Source organism: Elgaria multicarinata, chromosome 6 (assembly GCF_023053635.1).
Source record: "Elgaria multicarinata webbii isolate HBS135686 ecotype San Diego chromosome 6, rElgMul1.1.pri, whole genome shotgun sequence".
Taxonomy (NCBI): Eukaryota; Metazoa; Chordata; class Lepidosauria; order Squamata; family Anguidae; genus Elgaria; species Elgaria multicarinata.
In genome coordinates, this window is record NC_086176.1 from 1,900,169 (window position 1) to 1,914,344 (window position 14,176).

At 44.6% G+C, this 14,176-nt stretch overlaps 2 protein-coding genes across 3 annotated transcripts in view; one reads left to right on the forward strand and one right to left on the reverse strand.

The window, feature by feature from the left end:
- The window catches only part of AP3M1 (adaptor related protein complex 3 subunit mu 1), a 38,735-nt gene extending 26,765 nt beyond the window's left edge, over positions 1 to 11,970 (reverse strand). The window contains exons 1-6 of one of the 2 annotated variants that reach the window (XM_063128874.1): positions 11,892 to 11,970; positions 11,190 to 11,265; positions 7,446 to 7,721; positions 5,439 to 5,610; positions 4,769 to 4,906; positions 4,096 to 4,181 (exon numbers count right to left, since the gene is read on the reverse strand). In XM_063128874.1, the coding sequence (XP_062984944.1) occupies positions 4,096 to 4,181; positions 4,769 to 4,906; positions 5,439 to 5,610; positions 7,446 to 7,718 (669 nt within the window). In that variant the 5' untranslated portion in view covers positions 7,719 to 7,721; positions 11,190 to 11,265; positions 11,892 to 11,970. The remainder of the gene's footprint in view (positions 1 to 4,095; positions 4,182 to 4,768; positions 4,907 to 5,438; positions 5,611 to 7,445; positions 7,722 to 11,189; positions 11,266 to 11,891) is intronic. The other variant, XM_063128875.1, reaches the window with a different exon arrangement.
- Positions 11,971 to 12,421: 451 nt separating this feature from the next.
- Positions 12,422 to 14,176, forward strand: part of ADK (adenosine kinase) — a 518,244-nt gene continuing 516,489 nt past the window's right edge. Inside the window, exon 1 of the mRNA XM_063128876.1 lies at positions 12,422 to 12,516. Coding sequence (XP_062984946.1) covers positions 12,455 to 12,516 — 62 coding nt within the window. The 5' untranslated portion in view covers positions 12,422 to 12,454. The remainder of the gene's footprint in view (positions 12,517 to 14,176) is intronic.

The following is a 14,176-nucleotide window of genomic DNA, read 5'->3' on the forward strand; positions in this document are numbered from 1 at the left end:
GTATCTGGCAGACCTCCCTCATGCATTGGAGCCATTACCATCCCATCCACCCAAGATACAGCATACCAAAGTCTCTCTTCTTCTGTATGCAGATGATGCTGTTCTGATTTCTCAGACTAGGGTGGGCCTCAAGAGATTGCTGTGTGGCTTTGCCAATTACTGTACTGAAAACCTTCTTTCAATCAATTACTCAAAATCCAAGGTACTGGTGTTTTCCAAACGTAAGGTCAGATTTTCCTGGGTCATGGGGAACTCCAAGATTGAGCAAGTGGGCTCCTATAAATATCTGGGCATATGGTTTCATGAAACCATTTCATGGAGAGAGCAGGGAAAGCATTCCAAGATTAAAGCTGAACAACATGCAGGTGCAATTACCCGCTTCTTTACAAGGGGTGGGAAATTCCTCCCGGCAGCTGTCCAGGTCTTCAAGGCCAAAATCATCCCTCAGATTCTCTATGGGGCACCAATCTGGTTCCTGTGCTCTAAATGCTCCTATGAAGGCATTCAGTCATCTTTCCTTAGGGCGTTATTTGGTGTTCCCAAATGTGTCTCTGGAGCTGTCCTTAATTTAGAGGCTGGTCTGAATTCTGTTAACTGTCTGGCTTGGATCCATGCGATCCATTTCTGACTTCGCTGCAAGTTGGCACTTCCAACAAATTCCCTGGTTTCCAAGATCCTGTTAGACCATTTTGAATCTCCCTGGTCAAAGGCCATGACAAGTAAAATCAACTCAGTAGGCCTATCATCCCCTGTGTTACTATCAAGGGATTTAGCTAGTGCCAAATCAGTAGTGAAACAGAGGCTGCTCAATATAGACATGCAAGACCTCCAAAGTGCTGCGCGGGGCCCATGCTCCCCCCAGTCCCTAGGACTACCAGTCTCCTTTTGTAAAGATGGGATGCCTTACCTGCGCTGGTTAACAATCCCCAAATACAGGAGAGCATTCTCACTAGCCAGACTTAACGTCCTTCCCTCTAAACTTTTAGATGGTAGATACAACAAAACCCCACTGCTCAACAGATGCTGTCCCTGTAACAATACTGAGGTGGAAACCGTATCACACGTGTTACTGTTCTGTAGATTTTACCAAGGGGCTAGGAATGATCTTCTGAACCCCATTTTACAATCTTTTCCTGGTCACCCAACTGAATTCTTAATGTCCCTTTTACTTCGGAACTCAGACAAATCAATCACCGAGCAAGTGGCCAAGTTTTTGAACCTGGCCATTTCTATTAGATCCTCTATGATTACTTGTCTTTTTAATAGCTAATTGTATGCTCAGTCCTTTTGTATGTAATTTTGTTGGAATGATCTACTGACTGCAATAAACTGATGTTGTTGTTGTTGTATTATTATTCATTACATTTATATACTATCCCATAACCGAAGCTCTCTGGGTGGCTTACAAAGATTAAAACACCGAACATTAAAAACTGATATACAAAATTTAAAACCATAAAAAGCATAAAAACAGATTACATACCAAGACTGACAATATCTATTTAAAACTATTCTGGGGTCAGTTTTAAAAAATCAACATATGCTGTTAAATGCCTGGGAGAAAAGTCTTGAACTGGCACCAAAAAGATAACAATGTTGGCACCAGGCGAGCCTCGCAGGGAGATCATTCCACAATTGGGGGACCACCATTGAAAAGGCCCTCTCCTTTGTTGCCATTCTCTGAGCTTCCCTCCGAGTAGGCACTCGGAGGAGGACCTTAGATGCTGAGTGTAGCATAAGGGTAGGTTCACGTTGGGAGAGGCGTTCCGTCAGGTATTGCGGTCCCAAGCCATGTAAGACTTTATAGGTTAAAACTAGCACATTGAATTGGGCTTGGAAACTTACAAGCAACCAGTGCAAGCGGGCCAGAGTTGGTCTTATATGTTCGAACCTTCTAGTTCCTGTTATCAATCTGCAGCTTCCGAACCGCCTTCAAAAGCAGCCCCATGTAGAGCGCATTGCAGTAATCTAACTTGGAGGTTACCAGAGCATAGACAACTGAAGCCAGGTTATCCCTGTCCATATAGGGGCATAGCTGGGCCACCAACTGAAGTTGGTAGAAGGCAGTCCATGCCCCTAAGGCCACCTGGGCCTCAAGTGACAGAGATGGTTCTAGGAGAACACCCAAGCTACAAACCTGCTCCTTCAAGGGGAGTGCAACTCCATCCAGAACAGGTTGAACATCCTCCATCCGGTCAGAATTGTACTCCAAAACATCTGGAAGGCACAAAGTTGTCTTCCTCTGGATCAAACTACTAAAAATCATTTTGTGTTCACTTTGATCTATTCCATATAGTATGGGTCAGGATTTGCTTGCTGTACCATCTGGACTCTACTTCATGCTAATCTTGTTACTGTGTAGGTGTTCCAGAAAATGGCAGTTTACTGGTAATGTAATATGGAAAAGTCTGTGTCGTATTCTCTGTGGGCTGGCTGCTTCAGGTGGTTAGGCGAACGCCCAACCTGATTTTTGTTGTTTATTTGTTCAGTCGCTTCCGACTCTTCGTGACTTCATGGACCAGCCCACGCCAGAGCTTTCTGTCGGCTGTCACCACCCCTAGCTCCCCCAAGGTCAAGTCTGTCACCTCCAGAATATCATCCATCCATCCATCTTGCCCTTGGTCGGCCCCTCTTCCTTTTGCCTTCCACTTTCCCTAGCATCAGCCTCTTCTCCAAGGTATCCTGTCTTCTCATTATGTGGCCAAAGTACTTCAGTTTTGCCTTTACTACCATTCCCTCAAGTGAGCAGTCTGGCTTTATTTCCTGGAGTATGGACTGGTTTGATCTTCTTGCAGTCCACGGCACTCTCAGGATTTTCCTCCAACACCACAGTTCAAAAGCATCTGTCCAGCTTTCCTTATGGTCCAACCTGACTACTGCTATGCTATATCCTGAAGTGTATCAAATGCCCTAACCCTCAGCTTACGTGGGAGAGAATGGGAACTTTCTTAACAGAGATTCCTTTTCTTAGGGAGGTGGGAGGATGGCATTGAGCCCATCATTTGTTTGATATGACTGACTTATCCTTCTGGATGATGGGCACACGTGAGGAAGGAAGGAAGGATTCTTGAAGATTTCTTTCTCTCAATCTTTCTCAACCTGGTGCCCTCCAGAGGTTTTGAGCTACAGCACCAGATTGGCCATGCTCACTGGGGTTGATGGGAACTGAAGTCTACAACATCTGAAGGGCACCAAATTTGAGAAGGCTGCTCTACCTTTTCTGCATGCCAACTCTTGTGTTTACGTTGTTATTGTTTTTGTTTCTGTCTTCATAGAATGCATGGCTGGGTATTTTTCCCCTTGAGGGAAGTGTTCCTATGTTTCCCATTACAACCTGAAGACAGGGAGCCATCTGTAATTGGCCTTGCCGCCTGACTGATGGGAGGAGGACATCTTAAAGGATATTGAATGCTCTCCTGCTTCCCCAAGAACAGGGATATATGGTTAGGGGGGGACTTTTGGGACAAACCATGAAGCTGTATATAGGGACATAGGGGGGAGGAGGAATCCACCAATCAAAGTATGTGCAGGACAAAGAACTTTAAAAATACACAAAGAAACTGGCTAGCAAGGATTATTTGTTAAAAAATAACCAGAAGCTATTGAAGAAACCCCTGCATGTGGACTCCTATACTGGTGCCTTGCCCTTCCCTACCATAGCTAGAACCAAGAGAGTTCTCAAGAAAGCAGCAACTTCAATTTACAAGCCTTTCCCCGTCCCAAAGTGCAATTTCCAGTGAATAAGGCTTTGACTGGAGCAAAATGACAGGAAAACAACAAAAGGAGTAATGAAAGGGCCCAGAATGGTCAGAATTAAGCATGAACGGGTGGGGTGGGGGGAGAGAATGTCTTATGAAGATTTTGGTGTGCTTAAAGAGTATGCACATACACAGGGCATGGTCTGAGGGCACATGAGGCAGCCACATTGATGAAGCTAAGCAAGTCTGGATCTGGCTAGTGGCTGGATGGGAGACCCTGTAGCCACCATGAGTTCCATAATGGGTGGGATCTAAATGAAATTGATTAAAATAAAATAATGATTTTCAACAATCAACAGTATTAAAAAAAGAGTTTAGCCAGTGGAACTCTGTTTACCATGAAAGACAGTGAAAGATCTGGCATCCCGGAGAGCTTGATGCAAGCATCAATTACACCTTGAATTTCTGCAAAGACCGTAGAGCCTGTTAAAAAGAAACCCAAGATTATGGAGCAGTGTAATCTCTTAAAGCAACTGACACCGCAGATATTTGCAACATGTAAGTGAATACACAATAAAACATGTTCCAGACTATCCAATTTCAATTCACTGGACATAATTTGTCCTGGGACACAGAATTTTGAATTGCTACGTTGCGGAATTCTTCTTTTCGGTGCCATTCAACAGCAAAAGACATCTTCTTTTTTCCAACGATAATGATGAACGCAGCAGCTAGGAGACAGAGCTGCGCCAGTTCAGACTTATGTCTGTCATGAACTCATAAGATGGCCTTAGGAAAAGTCATTTCATTTCAGCCTTGGCCCCCAAATTGCAATATGGGAGTAATACTGGCCCTACAATAACCATGCAAAGTAGGTTTACAGACATAATACAAGGGAAATCCATAACAATGAGTGAACACTCTAAGCCAATATATAAATGATATTATTGAAGTGTATTTTCATATATAGTCTAGGGATATGGATTAGTTAAATAGCAGGTCTTTTCTAGCCCTGCTATACTATTCCTTGACTTCACTCTTCCAAGAATACAGTTTTGAAAGCATTTTACCAGATTTGTCTATGATGGCATCGATTTCTTCAATCACATCAAAGTATGCTTCATTGTTTGTGTACTTCACACCTGCTCTTCTCCATGGAATGTTTGACAATTGGCCAGTTGGAAGAGTATCACCCACATTACTACTGCCTTTGAAATACAAGGACAAACAAAAGAAGTTAGAAAGAGATCAATATCCTAAGAAAAACATGAAGCTTGTCATAAAAATCAGCCACTTTACCAGAAGTTTGGAAAATAGCTAACTAATGCTGATTTGTATAAAAAGATATTTTGTAAGTTATAGGCCAGTTAGCCTAGATATAGAAGAACAAGCCTTGCTAAAGAATAAGCATAGGTTCTGCAAAGGGAAATGCTACCTTTTGGAGTGTATCAACACGCTTCTTGATAGGCTAATCTAATAGATATCTTATACTTGGAGTTTCAAAAAGCATTTAACAATGTTTGTTCCTGGGTAAACAAAACAGTCATGGGATAAGAGGACAGGTCCTCTCATGGGTCTGTTAACTGGTTGTAGAACAGCAAGCAGATAAATATCTCAAGATTCTCTCCCTCCCCACAAATTTCTACTTTCAGACATAAACAGCAATTTTGAGAAGTACAAAACTATAATTTCAAAGTTAATAACTAAATATCTAGTTGTACTTGGAAGTTGTCATGGTACCTGTAATGGAATTGACAACAGAGCGCAGTATTGTGGGAGGTTTAATGAGCTCTTTTAAGATATTGGATTCTGTTGCCAGTGGAAAGCCATTGTCCAGCATTTCTTCAAGAAGCTCATACACAATAACAACATTGTCTTTAATTGCAGTCTCAGAACATTCTCCAAAGTAATCCTGACCCAGACAAAGGATATAAAAAAGATAGGCTTATGAAGAAAACGCCTTTGCTATAATTTTATATACGTTTAGCAGTTGCCACAGCACACATTTCTTAAAATATTCTACTAACTTTTTGAACATACAGGATTCTTCCTCAACTACCAAGGAGCTGAACTGTTTTATACATTATGTATCCCTGACACTGATATTGCAATCAAGTAGAGAAACTGTATGTAACCTGAGTCACTTATGGCAAATTCAGACAAACCGTTCCATCACAGATAGTAGAAAAGCCTGCTGATAATTGCGGCTCTCCTTGTGGAAGACTTTACATGTGTTACACAAGGGTACATGAAATTTCCCAAATGGGAGAAATTGCTGTGGCACATGGTGTATGAAGTGAGCAAAGGAGGTTTCAGTCCAGGCTTTACTACCTAGATTGTGGTTTGGCTTGTGTTGTCTAGAGAAATGTATAAAGGCCAAGAATATTATCTTTGAGTTAGGTATTTTTTCAATTCTAGTACTGTATGGGTTGTAATGAGCCCTTATAAAACAAAGAAATAGATACGGGAAAACCAAAAGATTGGGTTGGATCCAGACTTAGACGTATTAATAAATCCACTGCAATAAACGGGACTTAAATTAGTCATGGCAATGGGCCTACTTTAAATATGACTAAATTTGAGTACAAACAATTATATTGTTTGGCTGGAGGCTGAAGCTGCTTCACATCTCAAAACCTTTATTTACGAAGTCAGAACTTAATACTTAAACTAAAAAGGTATCAATGCCTTTAAAGATAAAAAGTACTGAGATCTGCTGAAGACCTTTGTACCTGGTCATGACTATGTGTGCTTACCATATGTGCCACATACCATTAGAATGGGGCAAACCCTGTGATATGGGTTTTCAAAAATAAAAATAATAACTGGCCATCCTAAAAGAGATGGAGATCCGTTTGATTTATATTTAGTAAACAAAACTGAAAGAAAGGAAGAACTATCTAAATACTGGGTAAAAGCTTTTCTTCTAGATAAAACTAGCTTAACTGATATATTTTTAGACATTTAATGCAGTTAAAATGTTATATTCAAAAAATGCAATGGTTTTCTTGAAAATTACATTTATTGTAATACTTGTTAATATTTTAAACTATGACAACTCAATAACATACATATCCCTTACATTATTTAGATTTTAAGAAAAAAATGAAGACGTTGACCTCAGTTTGCATGACATGCCGGCTCATCGGATATGTTGTTAGGCTATGTGAACATTGTTTAACCCCCAAATTACCCTCTGACCAGGTTCGCACAACACAGCAATCCCTATGTAGGGTTGCATATTTAAAATATTGCCCAGCACACATCATGGCTCATTGTAGATTAAATAACTCATGGTGAACTGGCCATGATGTGTGAACTGGCCCACTGAGAATTGGCATACTAATCTTAGCAAATCTGAAGAGCTGTGTGCTGGGGATAGTCACCTGAAAAAACCCCATGTAACCTTTATTTTAGGTTTGACTGGTATTGAATCCATTTCTGTTGCCCAATTTGGCCAATATTGCTTCATTTTTATTCATTATACTACTTATTTTTTTCAACCACATTTCTAAAAGTGGAAAATTTTCTGTAGAAAAATGTAGCAACAGGTAGAATATCTCCCAACCAACATTACTGGCTAACACTACATGCAAATTGGCCAGAACTTGTGGCAAATCTTTTTAAACATGACCAGGCATGTGTGGAATGCTTACATGGATAAGAACTTTAGGTATGGTCCACATCCTGCATCTATTAAGACAGCAGCTTTCTGCCTGAAGTCATGCAATTGCTCTACAGACCAACCTGGAAAGTATCTGCTATGCGGTGAAGGAATTCAATGACAAAGAGTGGAGGCACTTCTGTCTGTATGACAGACACAAAAAATATTTTATCCCGATAGATGCTGATGAGGTAGTGGTGAGGTGTGGGGATGACGGGGGGCACATTTTCAACATCAGCTGCTCTCTCCTGAGCTTCAAAGAAATAATCACACACAGATTGGCCGATAACACTCTTCCAATGCTTCTCCAAGAATATGTCGCCCGAACAGTTTATAAGAAACAGACTGTGGATCATTTTCTGTTGGAGACACATTCACATATATTAATAAAAATAAATAAACCATGTTTATTTATAACTCTGCTCCCACCTTGCTTAAGTGCAGCGACTTTTTGGGAACCATATGCACTGAAATAAGCAACCCATGCTACATACAAACGTAACAAACACGGTGTGCAGTTTAGAAGAGGTGTGTTTGTGTCAGTGGGAGAGTACATACTTGGAACCATCCCCAGAGTCTGAAACCCAGCATTTTCTGTAAAGCAATGTGATATAGAAGCATCAGAAAAAACGCTGCAAGGGTGGGCTAGAAATCAACTGGGAGGGTGTCTGCCCTGAAAAGTGACGAAGAAATATTTAAAGTAAGTAAAATAAACTGCAAGACAGCTAAACCAGCGGTCTTCACCTAGTCCAGACCTTGGACTCCCAACCTGCAACATGTGACCCAATTCCACAATTGCCCAACATGGAAGCAACAGCTTCGCCGCAACCCATCTAGACTGAACTTGTGACCCAGTTTTGGGTCACGACCCACCAGCTGGAGAGAGGCACTACTGGTTGGAGCCAATACAAGGAAAAACCTAGCTTAAACCCACAAGAAGATGTTTAAAAAAACACGAGCACTTTACCTGATCTGATCATTATTACACACACAACTGATTTCTAGGAATCATATATAATTGCTGGGCCCAAGACTGCAAAAATGAATATTTAAGACTAGCTTTACAATTAATACTGGCACTATAATAATCAAATGGAGACCACATAGTTTATATCAGCCCTCCTCAAACTAGTGCCCTCCAGATGTGTTAGACTACAACTCCCAGAATCCCCAGCCAACACAGCTGGGCACCTGGTTAGGGAAAGCTGGTTTATATTGCAATGAAACTGCTAATTTCAAAGCAAGCAATTGGTATACTACAGTTAGCCATTGGTAACCAGATGTTAAATAAACATTGTGGTATTAGACTGAGAGAGGGAAATGGAGAATCAGCCACCACTTATAATTTACCCAAGGAAAGACACTAACACAACCTTGTTTGGCTGGCTTACCTGGTAAAAATTACCACAAAATGGCAAAAAGACTCAGTCTTTACAGATTTCTAATTCAGACACAAATATTTACACAGTTCAGAAGTCTGCAATATTTCACTTTCTCCTCAAAAACTCCATGATGCAGTAGGTTTGTCAAACACAACAGTGGATAGCCAAACAATTGTTGATGTCGTTTATTAAGACGAGTCTCAAAGTTATCCCTAATTTTCCCAAACGATAAAGGCATTTAAGTACTGACAATAATTTACTCAACTGACCAATAGTCCCAGGCAGGTTCTAAGAGGCCTCAATCTTTTGATTTTACTATTTCTGTGTCCTGCCCTGCAAATAAGCTGCTCGTGTTTTGTTTTTTTACTTTTCTGTACACTTCTAAAATTCCAACGATTTAATCAAAGTTTCTGGCATCCTGCATCTTTCTCAACTCTGTAAGTTTACTGATCTTAAAAGATTAGCGCCTCTGGAACCAGAATCTCCTTCGCAGTAACAGCATCAGTAGTCACCCACTCATGCCTGCTTATCTCTGAACCTTGGGATAAGAGGACTCGCTCCCAATTCCTTTGCCAAAGTCTGATCGTCACAGTCAAGCAACCATAAAATGGCTGGTTCTCACTGCAAACAGTTTGTGACCCACCCAATCCCCATTCCTTTTTGTTCATGTGTTGTGTCTTTTAGACTGTAAGCTTGTGGGCAGGGGCTGTCTCCTTTTTTATTATTTGTAAGCTGCTCCAGGAGCCCTTTTGGCTGAGAAGCAGGATAAAAATACTCTAAGTAAACTTTCACTTGGATCTGGCAATTACAACACAACCACAACCCACCCCCCCTACCTTTTGCCAATCTGCCGCGGTGCAGCAAGACTTGCCAGATCTACATGACAAGTGACTGTGCACACAAAGTGCTCACTTCAAGTTTCAAAACACCATCTTCTCACGTGCTTCTCCCTTGCTTGATGGAACTATTACCAATGAAGGCTCTTGCTTGCTGGTCTGATCCACAGTAATCTGAGTGAAAGGCAGGAACTCTCCCCACTCCGAAAGGTTACTTCCTGCCCTTCCTCTATAGTTGACACATCTCCTACAGTCTGGCCTGTGACACCTAAGGCCCTGCTCTTCCAAAGAACGGAGACGGATGATTGTTTGCTCCCCCCTTGTACCAAAAAGGTATTTGTGCTCTCATGTCAGAGCACATTGTTCTATTGTTCCCAAAGGTGTATTGCTCCACTGCCAAATGATACTTTTTAAAGAGCCAAGACACCATAGAATCATAGAATAGCAGAGTTGGAAGGGGCCTACAAGGCCATCGAGTCCAACCCCCTGCTCAATGCAGGAATCCACCCTAAAGCATCCCTGACAGATGCTTGTCCAGCTGCCTCTTGAATGCCTCTAGCGTGGGAGAGCCCACAACCTCCCTAGGTAGCTGATTCCACCGTCGCACTGCTCTAACAGTCAGGAAGCTTTTCCTGATGTCCAGCCGGAATCTGGCTTCCTTTAACTTGAGCCCGTTATTCCGTGGTGACTCATACACCAGGTGACTCATTGGCCCTGCCTTTCCCTTCTGTACACTTTAGAGCTTGCTTAAGCTCTCTGACCTGTTGTGGGACATCTGGAGACTTGAGGGACTAACTCTTTGGCACCATCACCTCGGCAATATGCCAGCCACCATAATCTCCCCATCAGACTTTGGCCCACTGACTCCTGCTGCAGAGTTAGGCCATCTCTCCAGGCTTTCAGGGCTCCTCCCCTCCACCAGATGAGTGCTATCCAGGGGCTAGACACCCAGACAAACATCAGCAGGTATGGTCAGAATACGATCACATTGGCTCAGCTCAGGCATTAGATATTTTGGACTACAGAGGCTGATGGGAATTGTAGTCCAAAACTTCTCGGGGCACTAGGTAGGGGAAGGCTGCATTACACCAAACCACAGCAGTCAAACAAACTGCTACATAAGCAAATCATAGTTTAGAGTTGTTTGTCTGATTTGGTTTTCCATCGTCTTGGCACTCACTCAGCTCTTGTAGCAGCAGACAAGCTTATTTCCTGGTAGTGTTAAAGGGGAAGTTATACATATGATCTGTGTATTATCGTTATTTGATTATTTCCTTTGTTTACATATTGCTGTGCCTAAGGGATAGCCAACAGGGAGCAACCAATCAAATTATGTAAAAATAGTCCCGGTTATTTCCTTTTCTTAAAATCTCAGCCTTAATGGAAGTAAATTCTAATATTGCTCCCAACTCAGCTCCGAAATTATATGCAAGGTATATTTCTCAGTCTCATCCCCCCAAAATGTACAACATAGGAGATAATAATACCAGATTATTTAATTACTGAAAGAACACAGCAAGATTTCTAGCATTATGGGGGCGGGGAGCAGGGAAATTACCAGAACATCTTAAGAAAGACAGTGTTTGCTTCTTTTCTAATGGGAACATACCAATTTGATGGCACTGCCCAAATCGTCACTGAGTATGCAGCAGGTTTGTCTTAATTACTTAACTCTTCAATTCCAACTGAAACGAAACCAAAATAAAGGTAACTGCATTTGATCATACTTGCTCATGCCTGTTCACCAAAGGAAGGAGTACCTTCCCCACAAAGCAAAGAGTACCTCCCCCACTTTCTAGATTCTAACTGTAAGCTCCTCTGGGCAGGGGCCTTGTCTTATTTTTAGATCCTATTATTCTTTGAAGTACCATGCAAAAGAAACGATGCTTAAATACGTGCAATTGCTGAATGCGTCATTCCGCCCTGGTTTACCGTTGCCTCCATATTGCTCCCATCCCGATGGCCTCCCCTGTGTTAACAGTTAAGACTGTACGCTCCTTCGGGCGGGGACTTGTTCTCTTGTTTGTTACGCTGTAAAGCCCTATGGAAGTTGATGGCGCGGGCCGGAGATTCCCTACCCTTGTACTCTACGATTGCAGAACGCTGAAGCCGCCGAATCCGAGGCATGTCTACTCGGAAGTAAGCCCCACTGAATTCAGAGCGAACAGGACCGCTGCAGCCTGGACATGGGACGGGAGGACCGCTGCCCAGACTCTGCTAAGCCAAGAGCCACCAAGCGACCCGGCCGTCTTCCGGCAGAAAAGGCGTTACTGCGAAGCAGAACCAAGAACGGCCGCCCCCGCGCACTCACCGTCTCACCACGAGCCGGGCTTCGGGAGGAGAAGCCGGAGCAGCAGCAGCAGCGGTAGCGCCGGCAGAAGATGGCTGCGAAGCCCTCGCCCGGCCCTCCTGCTCCTCCTCCTTCCAGCCACACCCCAGCCAGGCGCCTCGGCTAAGTGCCTGCGCCGAATGCGAGGCCGAGGCGGACGCGTGTCCGCAAGGTTCCCACCGTCTCGCCTGTTCCTAGTCCTTAGCAAGGGACACTTTCCGGCGGCTGAGCTTGGAAGCCGCCCGCCCAGCCAGCGTTGCTGTGTGTCTGTGGTGGCGGTGGTGCTTTTTAAGTAATTGCATTGCAAACTTTGCAAGAAAAACAAACGCGGGCCGTTACATTTTAATAAAAAATTAAGCGGTGGCTCTGGGTGGAAATCTGGGCTGCCCTCCTCCAGCCTTCTCGCCTCGCGCGCCACTCGTTTCTGGATCAGGCGGCCGGCGCGGCCGGCTCCCCTCCCCTTTGCCGGCTTCCCTGGGAGGAGCGGGGCCCCCTCTCCCGGAGGCCCGGAGCCCCGCGCGGCTGCAGCCACACGCCGAGCGAGCATGAAGATGGCAGCGGAGGAGCCCCGAGCCAAGAAGCCGAAGCTGGAGCCCCTCCGACTGAGGTAAAGGAAGCGAACCACGAGCGCAGGAGGAGGAGGAGGAGGGAGCAGCTGGGCTTTCCTTTCTTCCCAGGGCCGTGCGTGAAGGGCAGGTGGCCGGCAGCTATTGAGACGCGCGGAGGAGGGGAGGAATGTATGTACGCCGTTCTGGGTAACCTCTGACGAAGCCGGACGGACTCAGCCGGAGGCTGAGCTGGGACCACATGCTAAGCGACGGTTGTTTCCCATTCTGTTCCCATTACCACTCTACACCCTCCCACCCACCCCGTTGATTAGGGTGTCGTCCGAACCCAGGCGGAGTCTTGGCACCCACGAGGCGATTGCTGGATGTGGGTCGGCTAGTAGGTGACAGAGTCAGTGACCGATTCCGTTGCCCTCTCCCCTGCCCTACTTTCTGAGGTTCAGAGGTGCCAAGACTACGTTCTGATGGGTTTTGTGGGGGGGTTTTGAGGAGGGGTGTGTGTGGGTATTGCCTGGCCTAGCCTGCGTCCCGGATCGGACCACCACGGGCACGATGTGATAATCTGTTAGACATCAGGCATGAAATTCCGTGGGCTCCGCCGCTTTTTCCCTGGACGCAGCAGGTAGTTGCAAGAGAGTGAAGTCCAGTTGCAAAGGCCGCCTTCGCTTGGCGTAGTTGGCGGCCCCAGAGGCTACTTGCTCCTCCCGAGCAGCCTTGGAGAGAAATCCCAGGATCTTCGGCGACACGATGGCGCACTCCAGAGGGTGGTCTGTGGCTGCTGGCAGAACAGTTCGGGTTATTGTCTTTCCCTGAGTTTGCCCTGCTGTTGGGCTGCACAATAAAAATAGACGGGGGAAATCTCTATTTTAACTACAATAGCCACGTTGGAAGCGGCGCGTTGGCGGTGTGTGTGTGCGTGCGTGTGCCACTTGCGTTGTCTAACGGGACAATCCGGCAGTGGGTGTGGGGGGAGGACTTGCTCGCTCCACGTGGCCTAACTGCAGGCCCTCTGCTCTGGAAACGAACCTGCGCCTGTAGGAAGAAACAACAACAGGGCTGTAGTTGGGAGAACAGGAAAATTCAGTTTTTTTAAGGTACTTGCACACTTTAAAGGGCAGCAAACATGGTTTCAAATTATGGTCCATCTTGGGGCCACTTTAGACATAGTTAACTGTTTGTACACCAAAGACGTTTTAGTGTAGATGTTGTATCCAAAAAGAGGCAAGGTAAAAGTACAAATATAAATCTTTTATTTAAAGTATGCTTTGCAAGGCTGGCAGCATAGCCGTATGCCTGACTAAGCCCTCTCAAATGCTATCCCCAATTTCAGCCTTCAGCTGGATCTAATCCTTGCTCTCTTAAAGATACAGTACTATACCATCTCCACTAGGGGTGTGCACGGACCCCCGCTCTGCTTCACTTCCAGATCCGCGATTTTTGGATCAGGCCACTTCGCCCCGCCCCCGCTCCGCCCATGTCTGCTCCGCTCCGCTCGGGGATCCGGATCGGAGCTCTGTTTTCCCCCCCCATAGGCTTGCATTGAAAGCCAAAAAAGTAAACAACTTTTTTTCTGTTCAAGTTAGAAACCTCACGTTTGGCACCATGACACCTCATGGGGGTATACACATGTACGCCAAGTTTCAAGGGAATCCCATCATCCCCTGATTTTTGGGGAATTTTTGAAAATCGGGCACCCCATTC